Genomic DNA, 13503 nt, shown 5'->3' on the forward strand with positions numbered 1-13503 from the left:
AAAGATGCATGGTGAGTTTTTTTGAAATTGTCATCTTTTCCCACAATTCTTTGCAAAATCAAGATTTTTTTTTTTCTTTTTTTTTTTTCACAAAATTGTCATATTAGCAGGTTATTTCTCACACACAGCATATGCATACCACAAATTACACCCCAAAACACATTCTGCTATTACTCCCGAGTACGGCGATACCACATGTGTGAGACTTTTACACAGCGTGGCCACATACAGAGGCCCAACATGCACGGAGCACCTCCAGGCGTTCTGCAGCACCCAGGCCAATTCTTGTATTTCTCTCCTACATGTAAAAATCATCATTTATTTGCTAGAAAATTACATAGAACCCCAAAACATTATATATATATATATATATTTTTTTTTTAGCAAAGACCCTAGAGAATACAATGGCGGTTGTTGCAACTTTTTATCTCACACGGTATTTGCGCAGCAATTTTTCGAACGCGTTTTTTGGGGAAAAAAAACAGTTTTGTGCTTAAAAAAAAACAAAACAGTAAAGTTAGCCCAATGTTTTTGCATAATGTGAAAGATGAAGGTACACCGAGTAAATAGATACCTAACATGTCACCCTTCAAAATTGCACACGCTCGTAGAATGGTGCCAAACATCGCTACTTAAAAATCTCCATAGGTGACGCTTTAAAATTTTTTACTGGTTACATGTTTTGAGTTACAGAGGAGGTCTAGGGCCAAAATTATTGCTCTTACTCTAACGTTCGCAGTGATATCCCATATGTGTGGTTTGAACACTGTTTTCATATGTGGGCGGGACTTACGTAAGTGTTCGCTTCTGCATGCGAGCACATGGACATGGGCGCTTTAAACATTTTTTTTTTTTTTTTTTATTGTTTATTTTACTTTATTTATTTTAGTTTGACACTTTTTTCCCCGAAAAATTTTTTTTGATCACTTTTATTTCTATTACAAGGAATGTAAACATCCTTGTAATAGGAATATGGCATGACAGGTCCTCTTTATAGTGAGATATGGGGGTCAATAAGACCCCACATCTCACCTCTAGGCTGGGAAGCCTGAAATAAAAAAAAAAAAAAAAAAAAACGATCTTGGCTTCGATCGTAGCGGTGAGTCGTTAGAAGCACCGGAGGGTGGCGGGAAGGGGGGGGCGTCCCCTCTCGCCTCCCATAAGAACGATCAAGCAGTGGAACAGCCGCTATGATCATTCTTGTGGTGTAGGAAATTGCCGGCTGAAAAAGCTGATATCTGAATGATGCCTGTAGCTGCAGGCATCATTCAGATATCCCCGCTCAAAGTCAAGGACGTCATATGACTGTGGGCGGGAACTGGTTAAAAATTGCGGGGTATTGCAGAGTATTGCGGAGTAATGCAGGGTATATTGCAGGGTATTGCTGGGCATATTGCAGAGTATTGCGGGGTATATTGCAGAGCAGTGCCGGGTATAATGCAGAGTATTGCAGGGTATAATGCAGAGTATTGCAGGGTATAATGCAGAGTATTGCAGGGTATTATGCAGAGTATTGCAGGGTATTATGCAGGGTATTATGCAGAGTATTGCAGGGTATTATGCAGAGTATTGCAGGGTATTATGCAGGGTATTATGCAGAGTATTACAGGGCATTATGCAGAGTATTATGCAGAGTATTGCAGGGTATTATGCAGAGTATTGCAGGGTATTATGCAGAGTATTATGCAGAGTATTGCAGGGATGGCTGAGCATGGAGGGATGGATGGATGTGACAGCAATTGTCACTGAGCACCGCTGTGGGCACTACACATGCAGCCCACAGCGGTGCTGCCATCCGATCCCTCCCCCTCTCCCCTCGCACTGTACCGATCGGTACAGAGAGGGGAGGGACGAACCGGCGTCATGACATGACGCCGGTCTGTTGACATGTGATCGCTCCGTCATTTGACGGAGCGATCACATGGTAAACGGCCACAATGAGCGGCCATTTACCGTGATCCGTGATGCGCCGGGTCCTCTGGACCTGGCGGTCACGGAAGTTCTCGGGTGCGCGCCCGAGCAGTATTCTGGGAGGACGTCCATGGACGTCCACCCAGAACTAGCCGACCGCGCTGCAGCCGTCTTTCGGCTATGGCCCGGTCGGCAAGTGGTTAAAGATGGATATCTCGGTAACGGCAGCAGCTGCTGCCACAACCGAGGTATCCATCTTTAGGGCCGGCGATTCTGTACACGATAACGGTGGTCTCTGCGGCGGGTTTCGCCGCAAGATCACCGTTATCGGCGGCAGGAGAGGTGCCACCCCCCCTCCCGCCGCTTACCGGAGCCGTTGGTAGCGGCGGAGGAGATCGGGACCTGTCACCGCTGAGGCACTGAGACGAGTGAGGCCAAGATGGCCCCCACCCGTCTCTATACCATGTGACGGCCGGAGCGACGTCATTACGACGGCTCCGCCCACTTCTCTTAAAGGCACAATTTTTTTTGTGTCATTTTTTTAAACGACTTTTTTTTTTTTTTTGCATTTTAGTCTAAATATGAGATCTGAGGACTTTTTGACCTCAGATCTCATATTTAAGAGGACCTGTCATGCTTTTTTCTATTACTAGGGATGTTTACATTCCTTGTAATAGGAATAAAAGTGATCCAATTTTTTTTTTTTTAAAAAACAGTGAAAAAATAAATAAAATAAAGTAAAATAAATAATAATAAAAAAAAAAAAAATTTTTAAAGCGCCCTGTCCCGACGAGCTCGCGCGCAGAAGCGAACGCATACGTGAGTAGCGCCCGCATATGAAAACGGTGGTCAAACCACACATGTGAGGTATCACCGCGACTGGTAGAGTGAGAGCAATAATTCTAGCCCTAGACCTCCTCTGTAACACAAAACATGCAATCTGTAGAATTTTTTAAACGTCGCCTATGGAGATTTTTAAGGGTAAAAGTTTGACGCCATTCCACGAGCGGGCGCAATTTTAAAGCGTGACATGATGGGTATCAATTTACTTGGCGTAACATTATATTTCACAATATAAAAAAAAATTGGGCTAACTTCACTGTTGTCTTATTTTTTTTTTCCAAAAAAGTGAATTTTTTCCAAAAAAAGTGCGCTTAGAAGACCGCTGCGCAAATACAGTGCAAAAAAAAGTATTGCAATGACCGCTATTTTATTCTCTAGGGTGTTAGAAAAAAAACAATATATAATGTTTGGGGGTTCTAAGTAATTTTCTAGCAAAAAAACCTGTTTTAAACTCTTAAACACCTAAAATCCAAAACGAGGCTGGTTTTGAAGTGGTTAATATTGGTATTAGATAAACTTGAATTACTGGATGACCAGGCACTAGACATGGATCAGTAAACAATAGCCAAGCCTGATTGTACTAATTCATCTACGCCTATAGAACACTTGTCACAAGAGAAATATAGCAGCAGCCAACGCTGATCCTCTTAGGAAAATGCTAGCAGCCTGGCTCTCTCTGGCTTCACAACTTCCGACTCACATGCCCTGAACAAGTGTGCAGCAAATTAAAGTCAGAAGTCCTAATATACATACTTGTTACAAGTCTGTGGCTCAAAGTGACGGCCTGGTGTCAAGTTAAGCTGGCTGTTCCAAAAAAATAAAAAATTGAACTGACTACCCCATCCATACATTCGCGGTGGATGGAAAGATTACCCCCCGTGTCACTATTCTGACAGCGTCATCAGAATATACTGATCAGGGCTGCATGTGCTGATCAAAGCAAAGTTTTCCAACAAGCTGTTTCATGAAAAGTTCATAGAACAACCATAGATGGATTCAAATTTGTTTGGTTATGGTTTGTTTTGGTTATTCCTGAAAATCACATTTATAAGGAAAGATCAGATTTATTGCTGAAAATCAAATTAATTCCCGAAAATCACATTTATTACTAAAGATCAGATTTATTGCTGAAAATCAAATTTTTCGATTTTTTTTCAAAGATCACATTTATAAGGAAAGATCAGATTTATTAATAAAGATGACATTTATTGCTGAAAATCGGATTCATTCCTGAAGATCGGACAGATTTCACTCTAAACAGACACTTTCTAAGAGAAATGAGAACTGTGTGTGGACTTTGCAGACAATACTGAGATGAATTCACAAACCTTCAACATCAAGCAGGCAGCTCCTTACTTCCTGTCACGTGACGGCCGTTAGAAAAAAAAAAAAAAAATCTTAAGCTCCGCCTACTATGTCGTCATCGTGGCAAAGGCTCACTTAATCCTTACTTCCTGTCACGTGACGGCCGTCTTAAGCTCCGCCTACTGTGACATCACAGTGGCAACAGCACACACATAAGGCAGCTGCAGGGAGTTCTCAGTACCATTTGGATTGATCTCGTGTACAGGTAGGTCTTATTTCCCATCTCTCCTCATTCTCCCCTTTATTATATTCTCCTATTAGTGTCATTTGATGTAAAACAAAGTCCATCCATATTATTTAATCCTCCTACATTATTATTAATGGTGTTTACTGATTTTTTTTTTAATATAAGATGAATGATGGATGGATTCTTAGATGGATATTATATACAATGAGGGGGATTTACTAAGACTGGAGCAGCTGTTTACACCAATCATTTCATTTTCACAGCTTCACCAAACAAGCTGAATCTGGATGCTGATTGGCTGATCTGTAGATCTGATCCAGATTCTGTCTGCTCCAGTATTGGGGTCACACCATAGAAACGCAGTCCGGATGTGTTCCAGGTGCTTTTCTGCATGCGCGGTTTTGATGCATTTTTGGTGCGTTTTTGATGCAGTCCAGTGCTTTTTTTTCCCCCTCTTTTTTTTCCTTAACCCTTATAAGGACAAGTGTGTTGCAGTGCGTTTTTTGATGCGTTTTACAGCGTTCCAGTACAGTCCAGTGCAGAAAAAATGCAGCATGTTCTACTTTTTTTTTTTTCTGGAACGCACTGGAACGGCAAGCACTGGTGTGAACTATGCCATTGAAAACCATATACCCTACTTTCCATGCGTTTTTGATGCAGAAAAAAAACACATGTGGTGTGAACTGGCCCTTAGTGAATCCCCCCAATCAGTAGATGTGTTCAGTATAATGAGACTCCCATTGACATCAGTTGTAGATATTCTGTGTGATATATAAAGTGGTTGTAAATCTGATCAAAGTCCACAATTTCCATAAAATCCATCTTCACCTCTCAGGAGAACAGAGCGGGGGAGGGGAGCTGCAGTTAGAGATCTTGTACATTGTATAGTGTGTGAGAACTGATTGAAGGGACAATCACCCCTCCCCCACACACCATGCAGAGCTGAGCTGTGAATACACAGGCTGTGTGCTGAGCTCTCCTCCCTGTCACCATTTTATCTCTGGTGTCAGGAAAACATGTCAGATTTAATTTATACTGATAACAGAGGAACAAGAGAGAAATGACACTTTGGAGAGGGACAAGAAGTAATCACCATGGAAACATTTGCCGTGTTCACATTTCATGTCTGAGATTTACAACCACTTTAAGTAATAAGACAATAAACTAATCCTGTTTTTTTTTCTTCTCTTTGCAGATCGTTGATCGTTTCTGAGATACTTTTATCGTTTTCGGAGATTTTCATCCCAAGGGAAAAATACAAATCGCAAAAATGCTGTTGTTATTGTTACTGGTTGTAGTGAGAGACTTGGCGGCGGCTCTTTGGAATTACTATTTTCCAGTAAGTATTTGTTTTTTATTTACCTTTTTATAAGACGTGTCGCATTAACCCCGCAGGGGGCGCTGATTAGAACCACTTCCCACCAAATAAGTAGAGAGGCTGTCCGTCCACACAAACACTCCATTCACATTGGCTCCAATAAACAGTGGAGGGCACAGGTGGCAAACACAACGCCAGGCCTTGTAATGTGACCTGCGCAGCGCCCGCCGCCCGCCACCTCCTGTTCTAACCAGCTGCTTTCCGCTGTCACACAGGTCTCCTTGGCAACAGGAGTAAACATGCACTCCTGCGCTCCCCTCAGTCTCCCCAGCGGCGCGGGTGTTCTGTCGAGAAGTGCCCCCCCCATAGAATAGTGCCCGGCATGTACTGCGCGTGCGCAGGACGGAACAGCACAACAGCTGATATCCCGATCCGCTGTGCTGACGTAACCAGGGAACAAGCACACATCGTCAGACGTATCTCTCGATGGGAGATACCATTTCACACGCACAATTTTAACCTATACAAATGTCGGGGGAGACTGTAGTTCTCACATGACAAATGTCGGGGGAGACTGTAGTTCTCACATGGCTGCTGCTGGAGGGCGGCTAGTGGCTGTGTTGAAGGGCTGGTTTTGTCTGTGTTCACACAGGCAAAATCGGCTGTTCAACACAGAAAACCTGCCCTCCAACACAGACAAAACCGGACCATCAGCACACTGCGAGGCACAATGTGAGAACTACGGTCCAACCCCCCCCCTCCCCCCTGTTTGTATAGGTTCCAATTGTGGCCAAGAAATGGTATCCCCATAGAGAGATGCCTCCTACGATGTGCGCTTGCTCCCTGGTCACGTCACTCCAGCTGATCAGCAAAGCAGCTGAAGTGCGGCTCCGTCCTGCGCATGCGCAGTACTTCCCGGGCACTATTCGATGGGGGGGCACTTCTTGACAGAACACCGGCTGTGTGTGTAGCCGAGCGCATGCGCTATCCATCCGGCATAACCAGTCAGTGGCAGATGTACCTGACGGCTCCGGTGGCTGTGTGTTCTCATTTACATCTAGCGGATTTTGAGGACTTGTAGCGGTAGGAGAGAGTACAGATGTGAGGTTTGCTGTGGAAGGGGGGAGGGGGTAGGAGGGCTGTGGAGGTGTGTAGAAAGATGTGTTTAGAGGTGGGGGGTGGGGGCAGAGGTCAGAACCCAGTAGGAGGGGTGGAAATTAGATGTTGCACATTGGGCACAGAGCACCCCTGAATCCCTGCCCTCTGTACGTAGCGCACCCCTGAATCCCTGCCCTCTGTACATAGCGCACCCCTGAATCCCTGCTCTCTGTACATAGCACACCCCTGAATCCCTGCTCTCTGTACATAGCACACCCCTGAATCCCTGCCCTCTGTAGATAGCGCACCCATGAATCCCTGCCCTCTGTACGTAGCGCACCCCTGAATCCCTGCTCTCTGTACATAGCGCACCCCGGAATCCCTGCTCTCTCTACATAGTGCACCCCTGAATCCCTGCTCTCTGTACATAGCACACCCCTGAATCACTGCCCTCTGTAGATAGCGCACCCATGAATCCCTGCCCTCTGTACATAGCGCACCCCTGAATCCCTGCTCTCTGTACATAGCGCACCCCGGAATCCCTGCCCTCTCTACATAGCGCACCCCGGAATCCCTGCCCTCTCTACATAGTGCACCCCTGAATCCCTGCCCTCTGTACGTAGCGCACCCCTGAATCACTGCACTCTGTAGCGCACCCCTGAATCCCTGCCCTCTGTAGGTAGCGCACCCCTGAATCACTGCCCTCTGTAGGCAGCGCACCCCTGAATCCCTGCCCTCTGTAGTTAGCTCACCCCTGAATCCGTGCCCTCTGTAAGTAGCGCACCCCTGAATCCCTGCCCTCTGTAGGTAGCGCACCCCTGCCCTCTGTAGGTAGCGCACCCCTGCCCTCTGTAGGTAGCGCACCCCTGCCCTCTGTAGGTAGCGCACCCCTGATAAATAGACAATACTTTCGCGCCCGTGATAATAAATATGGAAAAATAAATAAATATGATAAGTGTGAATAACACACAAAAAAACACAAAAAGTTACAAATACAAGCTGCTCCCCTAATTTGAATAAAACAATCAAATAAGTATTGGTGTACAGTAGGGGGCGCTAGAGACCTGAAAACATATGTATCTGCCAATAGATACACGCACTAACTATATCAACCACAGTGGATTAAATAGTGCTGTTTGTGCTAAACTGAAATTATATCAAATACATAGTTTATAATAAAAATAAATATAAAGAATGAAGTGAAAAGTGATATTACAATCAACAAAATTCTTAGTGCAAGTGTGATAAATGAAATCGTGATGTTTGATTGTCCCAATCCATTGAAAAGATCAGCACCCCTGAATCCCTGCCCTCTGTAGGTAGCGCACCCCTGAATCCCTGCCCTCTGTAGTTAGCTCACCCCTGAATCCGTGCCCTCTGTAAGTAGCGCACCCCTGAATCCCTGCCCTCTGTAGGTAGCGCACCCTTGAATCCCTGCCCTCTGTAGGTAGCGCACCCCCGAATCCCTGCCCTCTGTAGGTAGCGCACCCCCGAATCCCTGCCCTCTGTAGGTAGCGCACCCTGAATCCCTGCCCTCTGTAGGTAGCGCACCCCTGAATCCCTGCCCTCTGTAGGTAGCGCACCCTGAATCCCTGCCCTCTGTAGGTAGCGCACCCTGAATCCCTGCCCTCTGTAGGTAGCGCACCCTGAATCCCTGCCCTCTGTAGGTAGCGCACCCCTGAATCCCTGCCCTCTGTAGGTAGCGCACCCTGAATCCCTGCCCTCTGTAGGTAGCGCACCCTGAATCCCTGCCCTCTGTAGGTAGCGCACCCCTAAACCCCTACCCTCTGTACGCCATTACATACTGATCACTGAGTGCCCCGCCTGACTGGCTGGCTGGTTTTTGGCTAATTGATTTGAATCTCCCGCCGTAAGCTCTTGAAGCTTCATTTAGAGTCAGGGGAAACAAACTCCCAACCTGTGAACAGTGTTCATTTTGTCGAGTAAAACGACTAAAACATTTTAGTCGTCTAAATGAATATTATTTTATTCGACTAAAATAAGACTAAAACTAAAACAACTAAGACTAAAGCTAAATAGAAACTTTAATGTTTCTATTTAAAAATGACTTTAAAATTAACACTGGTCTGTAGTGCATGTTCATACCTCAATACCATAATAAATAACATATTAGATTTTTCACTCCAGCGGTATATAATGAGTTTGGAAATTGTAGAGAAATGTTAACTAATGCATTACAATTTAATTACACCCATTAGGTTTTAGACGACTAAAATGTACTGGAGACTTTAGTCGACTAAAACGTAGGACATTTTAGTCGATTAAAATGTACCGAATATTTACTCGACTACGACTAAAACAACTGCAGAACACTAAAATGGGACTAAAAGTAAAATGCCATTTTAGTCCTAAGACTAAAACTAAATTGAAATTTGCTGCCAAAATTAACACTGCCTGTGAGACCCTGAACAAAACAAACAATTACTGCTCCCTTCATTACAGAATGAGCTGAAGCTAAATTTGCCAGGACCTTTGCTAGGAGGGTGCTACATATGTGACTACATAACATTGTAATATTTATTTATTTAGTAACTAGCTAAGTTTTATGTAGAGTTCCAGTTTAAATTTTGGACTTTTCACTTACCACCTTTTTTTTCCTTTATAGGCTAAAATACTTGCTCTCCAAGAGGAGGAGCAGGTGACAGAGGAGGAGGAGTTGGTGGAGAACAGGATGGAGGAGGAGGAAAGTAGGGAGAGGGAGGAGGAACAGATGACAGAGGAGGAGGAGTTGGTGGAGAACAGGATGGAGGAGGAGGAAAGTAGGGAGAGGGAGGAGGAGCAGATGACAGAGGAGGAGGAGTTGGTGGAGAACAGGATGGTGGAGGAGGAAAGTAGGGAGAGGGAGGAGGAGCAGATGACAGAGGAGGAGGAGTTGGTGGAGAACAGGATGGAGGAGGAGGAAAGTAGGGAGTGGGAGGAGGAGCATATGACAGAGGAGGAGGAGTTGGTGGAGAACAGGATGGAGAAGGAGGAAAGTAGGGAGAGGGAGGAGGAGCAGATGACAGAGGAGGAGGAGTTGATGAAGAGAGAGGTAGAGGAGAAAAATACAGAGGAGGAGCAGATGACAGAGGAGGAGGAGTTAATGAAGAGAGAGGTAGAGGAGAAAAATACAGAGGAGGAGCAGATGACAGAGGTAGAGGAGTTGATGAGAGAGGAGGAGCAGATGACAGAGGTACAGGAGTTGATGAGAGAGGAGGAGCAGATGACAGAGGTAGAGGAGTTGATGAAGAGAGAGGAGGAGCAGATGATGGAGGAGGAGAAGGAGTTGATAAAGGGAGGGGTAGAGAACAGAATGGAGGAGGAGCAGATTACAGACGAGGATCAGTTGATGAAGACAGAGGTGGCGGAGAACGGGATAGAGGAGGGGGACAGCAAGAAGAGGGAGGAGGAGCAACTGACAGAGGAGGAGGAGTTGTTGAAGAGAGGGATGGAGGAGGACAGGATGCAGGAGGAGGACAGCAGGAAGAGGGAGGAGGGGCAGATGACAGAAGAGGAGTTGTTGAAGAGAGGGATGGAGGAGGACAGGATGCAGGAGGAGGACAGCAGGAAGAGGGAGGAGTGGCAGATGACAGAGAAGGAGGAGTTGATGAAGAGAGGGGGGGAGGAGAATAGGATGCAGGAGAAGGACAGCAGGAAGAGGGAGGAGGAGCAGATAAAAAAGGAGGAGGAGAACAGGATGGAGAAGGAGGACAATAGCAAGAAGGGGGAGGAGGACAAAAAGAAGAAAAGGAAATGGTGCAGAAAGGAAATCAAGAAGGAAAAAAGAAAGATAAAGGAGGAGGAGGGGATAAAGATGAAGATAGGGGACAGAATGAAAAAGCTGGAGCAGCTCAAGGAGAGGCAGGTGGAGAAGAACATAAAGAAGAGGGAGAAGATGAGCAGAAATGAGAGGGAAGAGGAGAACAGAAAGAAGAGGATTGAGCAGTACAGAAAGGAGTGGGAGGAGGAAAACAGAAAGAAGAAGGAGGAGTGGAGAAAGGAGAGGGAGGAGTCCAGAAAGAGGAGGGAGGAGGAGCATAGAAAGGAGATGGAGGAGTACACAAAGAGGGTGGAGAAAAAGAGAAAGAATAAGGAGAAGGAAAGCAGGAAGAGGAAGGAGGAGGAGGAGGACAGAAAGAAGAAGAGGGAAGGGGAGAGAAAAAGTAGGCTGGATCAGTGGTTGGAACAGCGCATTAGGAAGAAGGAGGAGGATGACAGAAAGAAGGAGGAGGAGGAGGGTAGAAGGAAGAGGGAGGAGGAGCAAATGGCAGAGGTGGAGGAGTTGCTGAAGAGAGAGGAAGAGAAAAGGATGGAGGAGGGGGACAGCAAGAAGGAGGAGGAGGACAGCAGGAAGAGGAAGGAGGAACAGATGACAGATGGGGAGGAGTTGAAAAAAAGAGAGGTGGAGGAGAAAAGGATGGAAGAAGAGGACAGCAGGAGGAAGGAGGAGGAGGACCGCAGGAAGAAGGAGGAGGAGCAGATGATAGAGAAAGAGGAGTTGATGAAGAGAGAGGTGGAGGAGAAAAGGATAGAAGAGAAGGACAGCAGGAAGAGGAAGGAGGAACAGATGACAGATGGGGAGGAGTTGAGAAAAAGAGAGGTGGAGGAAAAAAGGATTGAAGAAGAGGACAGCAGGAGGAAGGAGGAGGAGGACCGCAGGAAGAAGGAGGAGAAGCAGATGATAGAGAAAGAGGAGTTGATGAAGAGAGAGGTGGAGGAGAAAAGGATGGAGGAGGAGGAGAGCAGGAAGAGGGAAGAGGACAGCAACCAGGAGGGCGGAAAGAAGAAGAGGATATGGCGCAGAAAGGAAATAAAGAAGGAGGTCAGAAAGAAAAAGAAGAGTTGTGGGGTAAAGATGAGGATAGAGAAAAGAATGAAAATGCTGGAGCTGTTTTTAGAGAGCAGGGAAGAGGACAGAAAGAAGAAGGAGGAGCAGAGCAGAAAGGAGAGGGAAGAGGAGAACAGAAAGAAGATGGTGGAACAGTGTAGAAAGAAGAGGGAGGAGAAAAACAGAAAACAGAGGGAGGAGCAGTGCAGAAAGAAGAGGGAGGAGGAGGAGAGAAAGAAGAGGGAGGATGAAGACAGAAAGAGGAAGGAGGAGGACAGTAAGAAGAGGGAGGAGTGGAGAAAGGAGAGGGAGGCATCCAGAAAGAGGAGGGAGGAGGAGCACAGAAAGGAGATGGAGGAGTACACAAAGAGGAAGGAGAAGGAAAACAGGAAGAGGGAGGAGGACAGAAACAGTAGGCCGGATCCATGTTTGGAGCAGTGCATTAAGAATAGAGAGGACGATGACAGAAAGAAATCAGAGGAGGAGAAGGACAGAAAGAAGAGGAGGGAAGAGGACAGAAACAGTAGGCTGGATCAATGGTTGGAGCTGTGCAGTAAGAAGAAGGAGGAGGATGACAGAAAGAAGTCAGAGGAGGAGGACAGAAACCAGAGACAGAAGCAACACAGAGAGATGAAGGAGGAGCAGCGCAGAATGAAGTCAGAGGAGGATGACAGAAACAGAAGGGAGGAGAGCAATGAAAGGAGGGAGAAGTGGAGAAAGGAGAGGGAGGCGTCCCGAATGAGGAGGGAGGAGGAGCACAGAAAGGAGATGGAGGATTACACAAAGAGGTTGGAGGAGTACAGACAGAATAAGGAGGAGGGTCTCAGAAAGGAGATGGAGGAGTACTCAAATATTATAGAGGAGTACAGAAAGAATAAAGAGGAGGTGCACAGAAAGTGGACGGAGGAGTACACAAACAAGAGGGAGGTGTACAGGACAGAGAGGGAGGAGGAGCACAGAAAGAACATGGAGGAGTGCTCCAAGATGATTGAGGAGGGCCGAAGGAAAAGGGAGGAGGATCACAGGGAGGAGATGGAGGAGTTCTCAAAGAGGATAGAGGAGTGCAGGAAGAAGGGGGAGAAAGGTCACATAAAGTGGATGGAGAAGCACACAAAGTGGGTGGAGGAGTACAGAAAGGAAAGGATGGGGGAGTACATAAAGAAGATGGAGAAATACAGAAAGCAGAAGGAGGAGACACATAGAAAGGAGATGGAAGAGTACACAAACAGGACAGCAGAAAGCATAAAGAAGAATGAGGAAGGGTACAGAAAAGAGATCGAGGAGTGCATAAAGAGGATGGAGAATTGCAGAAAGGAGATGGAGGAGGAGTGCAGAAAGGAGATAGAGAATTACACAAAGAGGACAGTAGAGAGCATAAAGAAGGGGGAGGAGGAGCACAGAAAGAGGATGGAGGAGTACATAAAGGGGATGGAGGAGTACATAAAGGGATGGAGGAGTACATAAAGGGATGGAGGAGTACATAAAGGGATGGAGGAGTAAAAAAAAAGAAGAGGGAGGAGAAGATGGAGGATGGGAACCATATCGAGAAGGGGGGGGGGTGAGATGGTAAGAGAAAGATGAAAGGATGAAGAGGCAAAAGAGGAGGGGAAAAAAGGGCTTTAAGAAAGCTTAAGGATGGGGCAGGCATAGGGGAAGGGTGGAAGAAGAGGGAAGGGAGGGGAAGATGTTAAGAGAAAGAAAGGAGGAAAAAAGGGCTGCCAGGAAGCTTAAGCTTAAGGACGGGGCAGGAATAGGGGAAGGAAAATAGGGGGAGCGGGGGGGGGGGGGGGGGGGGTAAGAGAAAAAAGAAATGATGAAGGGGAAAGGGGGAGGAAAAAAGGGCAGACAGGAAGCTTAAGCATGGGGCAGGAATAGGGGAAGGAAAATAGGGGTGGGGTGGGGAAACATAGGAAGGAAAAAAGGAGGGCGGGGGGACCAACACAGTAATTACCA

General features: G+C 46.3%; 1 protein-coding gene across 1 annotated transcript; it reads left to right on the forward strand.

The window, feature by feature from the left end:
- Positions 1-9525: 9525 nt before the first annotated feature.
- Positions 9526-13216, forward strand: LOC141126543 (uncharacterized). Its single transcript, XM_073612474.1, has one exon. The coding sequence runs from the start codon at positions 9526-9528 to the stop codon at positions 13012-13014; it is 3489 nt and encodes a 1162-aa protein (XP_073468575.1). The 3' UTR covers positions 13015-13216.
- The last annotated feature ends 287 nt before the right edge of the window (positions 13217-13503 follow it).

Source organism: Aquarana catesbeiana, linkage group LG02 (genome assembly GCF_042186555.1).
Source record: "Aquarana catesbeiana isolate 2022-GZ linkage group LG02, ASM4218655v1, whole genome shotgun sequence".
NCBI lineage: Eukaryota > Metazoa > Chordata > Amphibia > Anura > Ranidae > Aquarana > Aquarana catesbeiana.

Coding starts and splice junctions, on each gene's coding strand:
- LOC141126543 (XM_073612474.1), top strand. CDS start 9,526: ATGACAGAGGAGGAGGAGTTGGTGGAGAACAGGATGGTGGAGGAGGAA.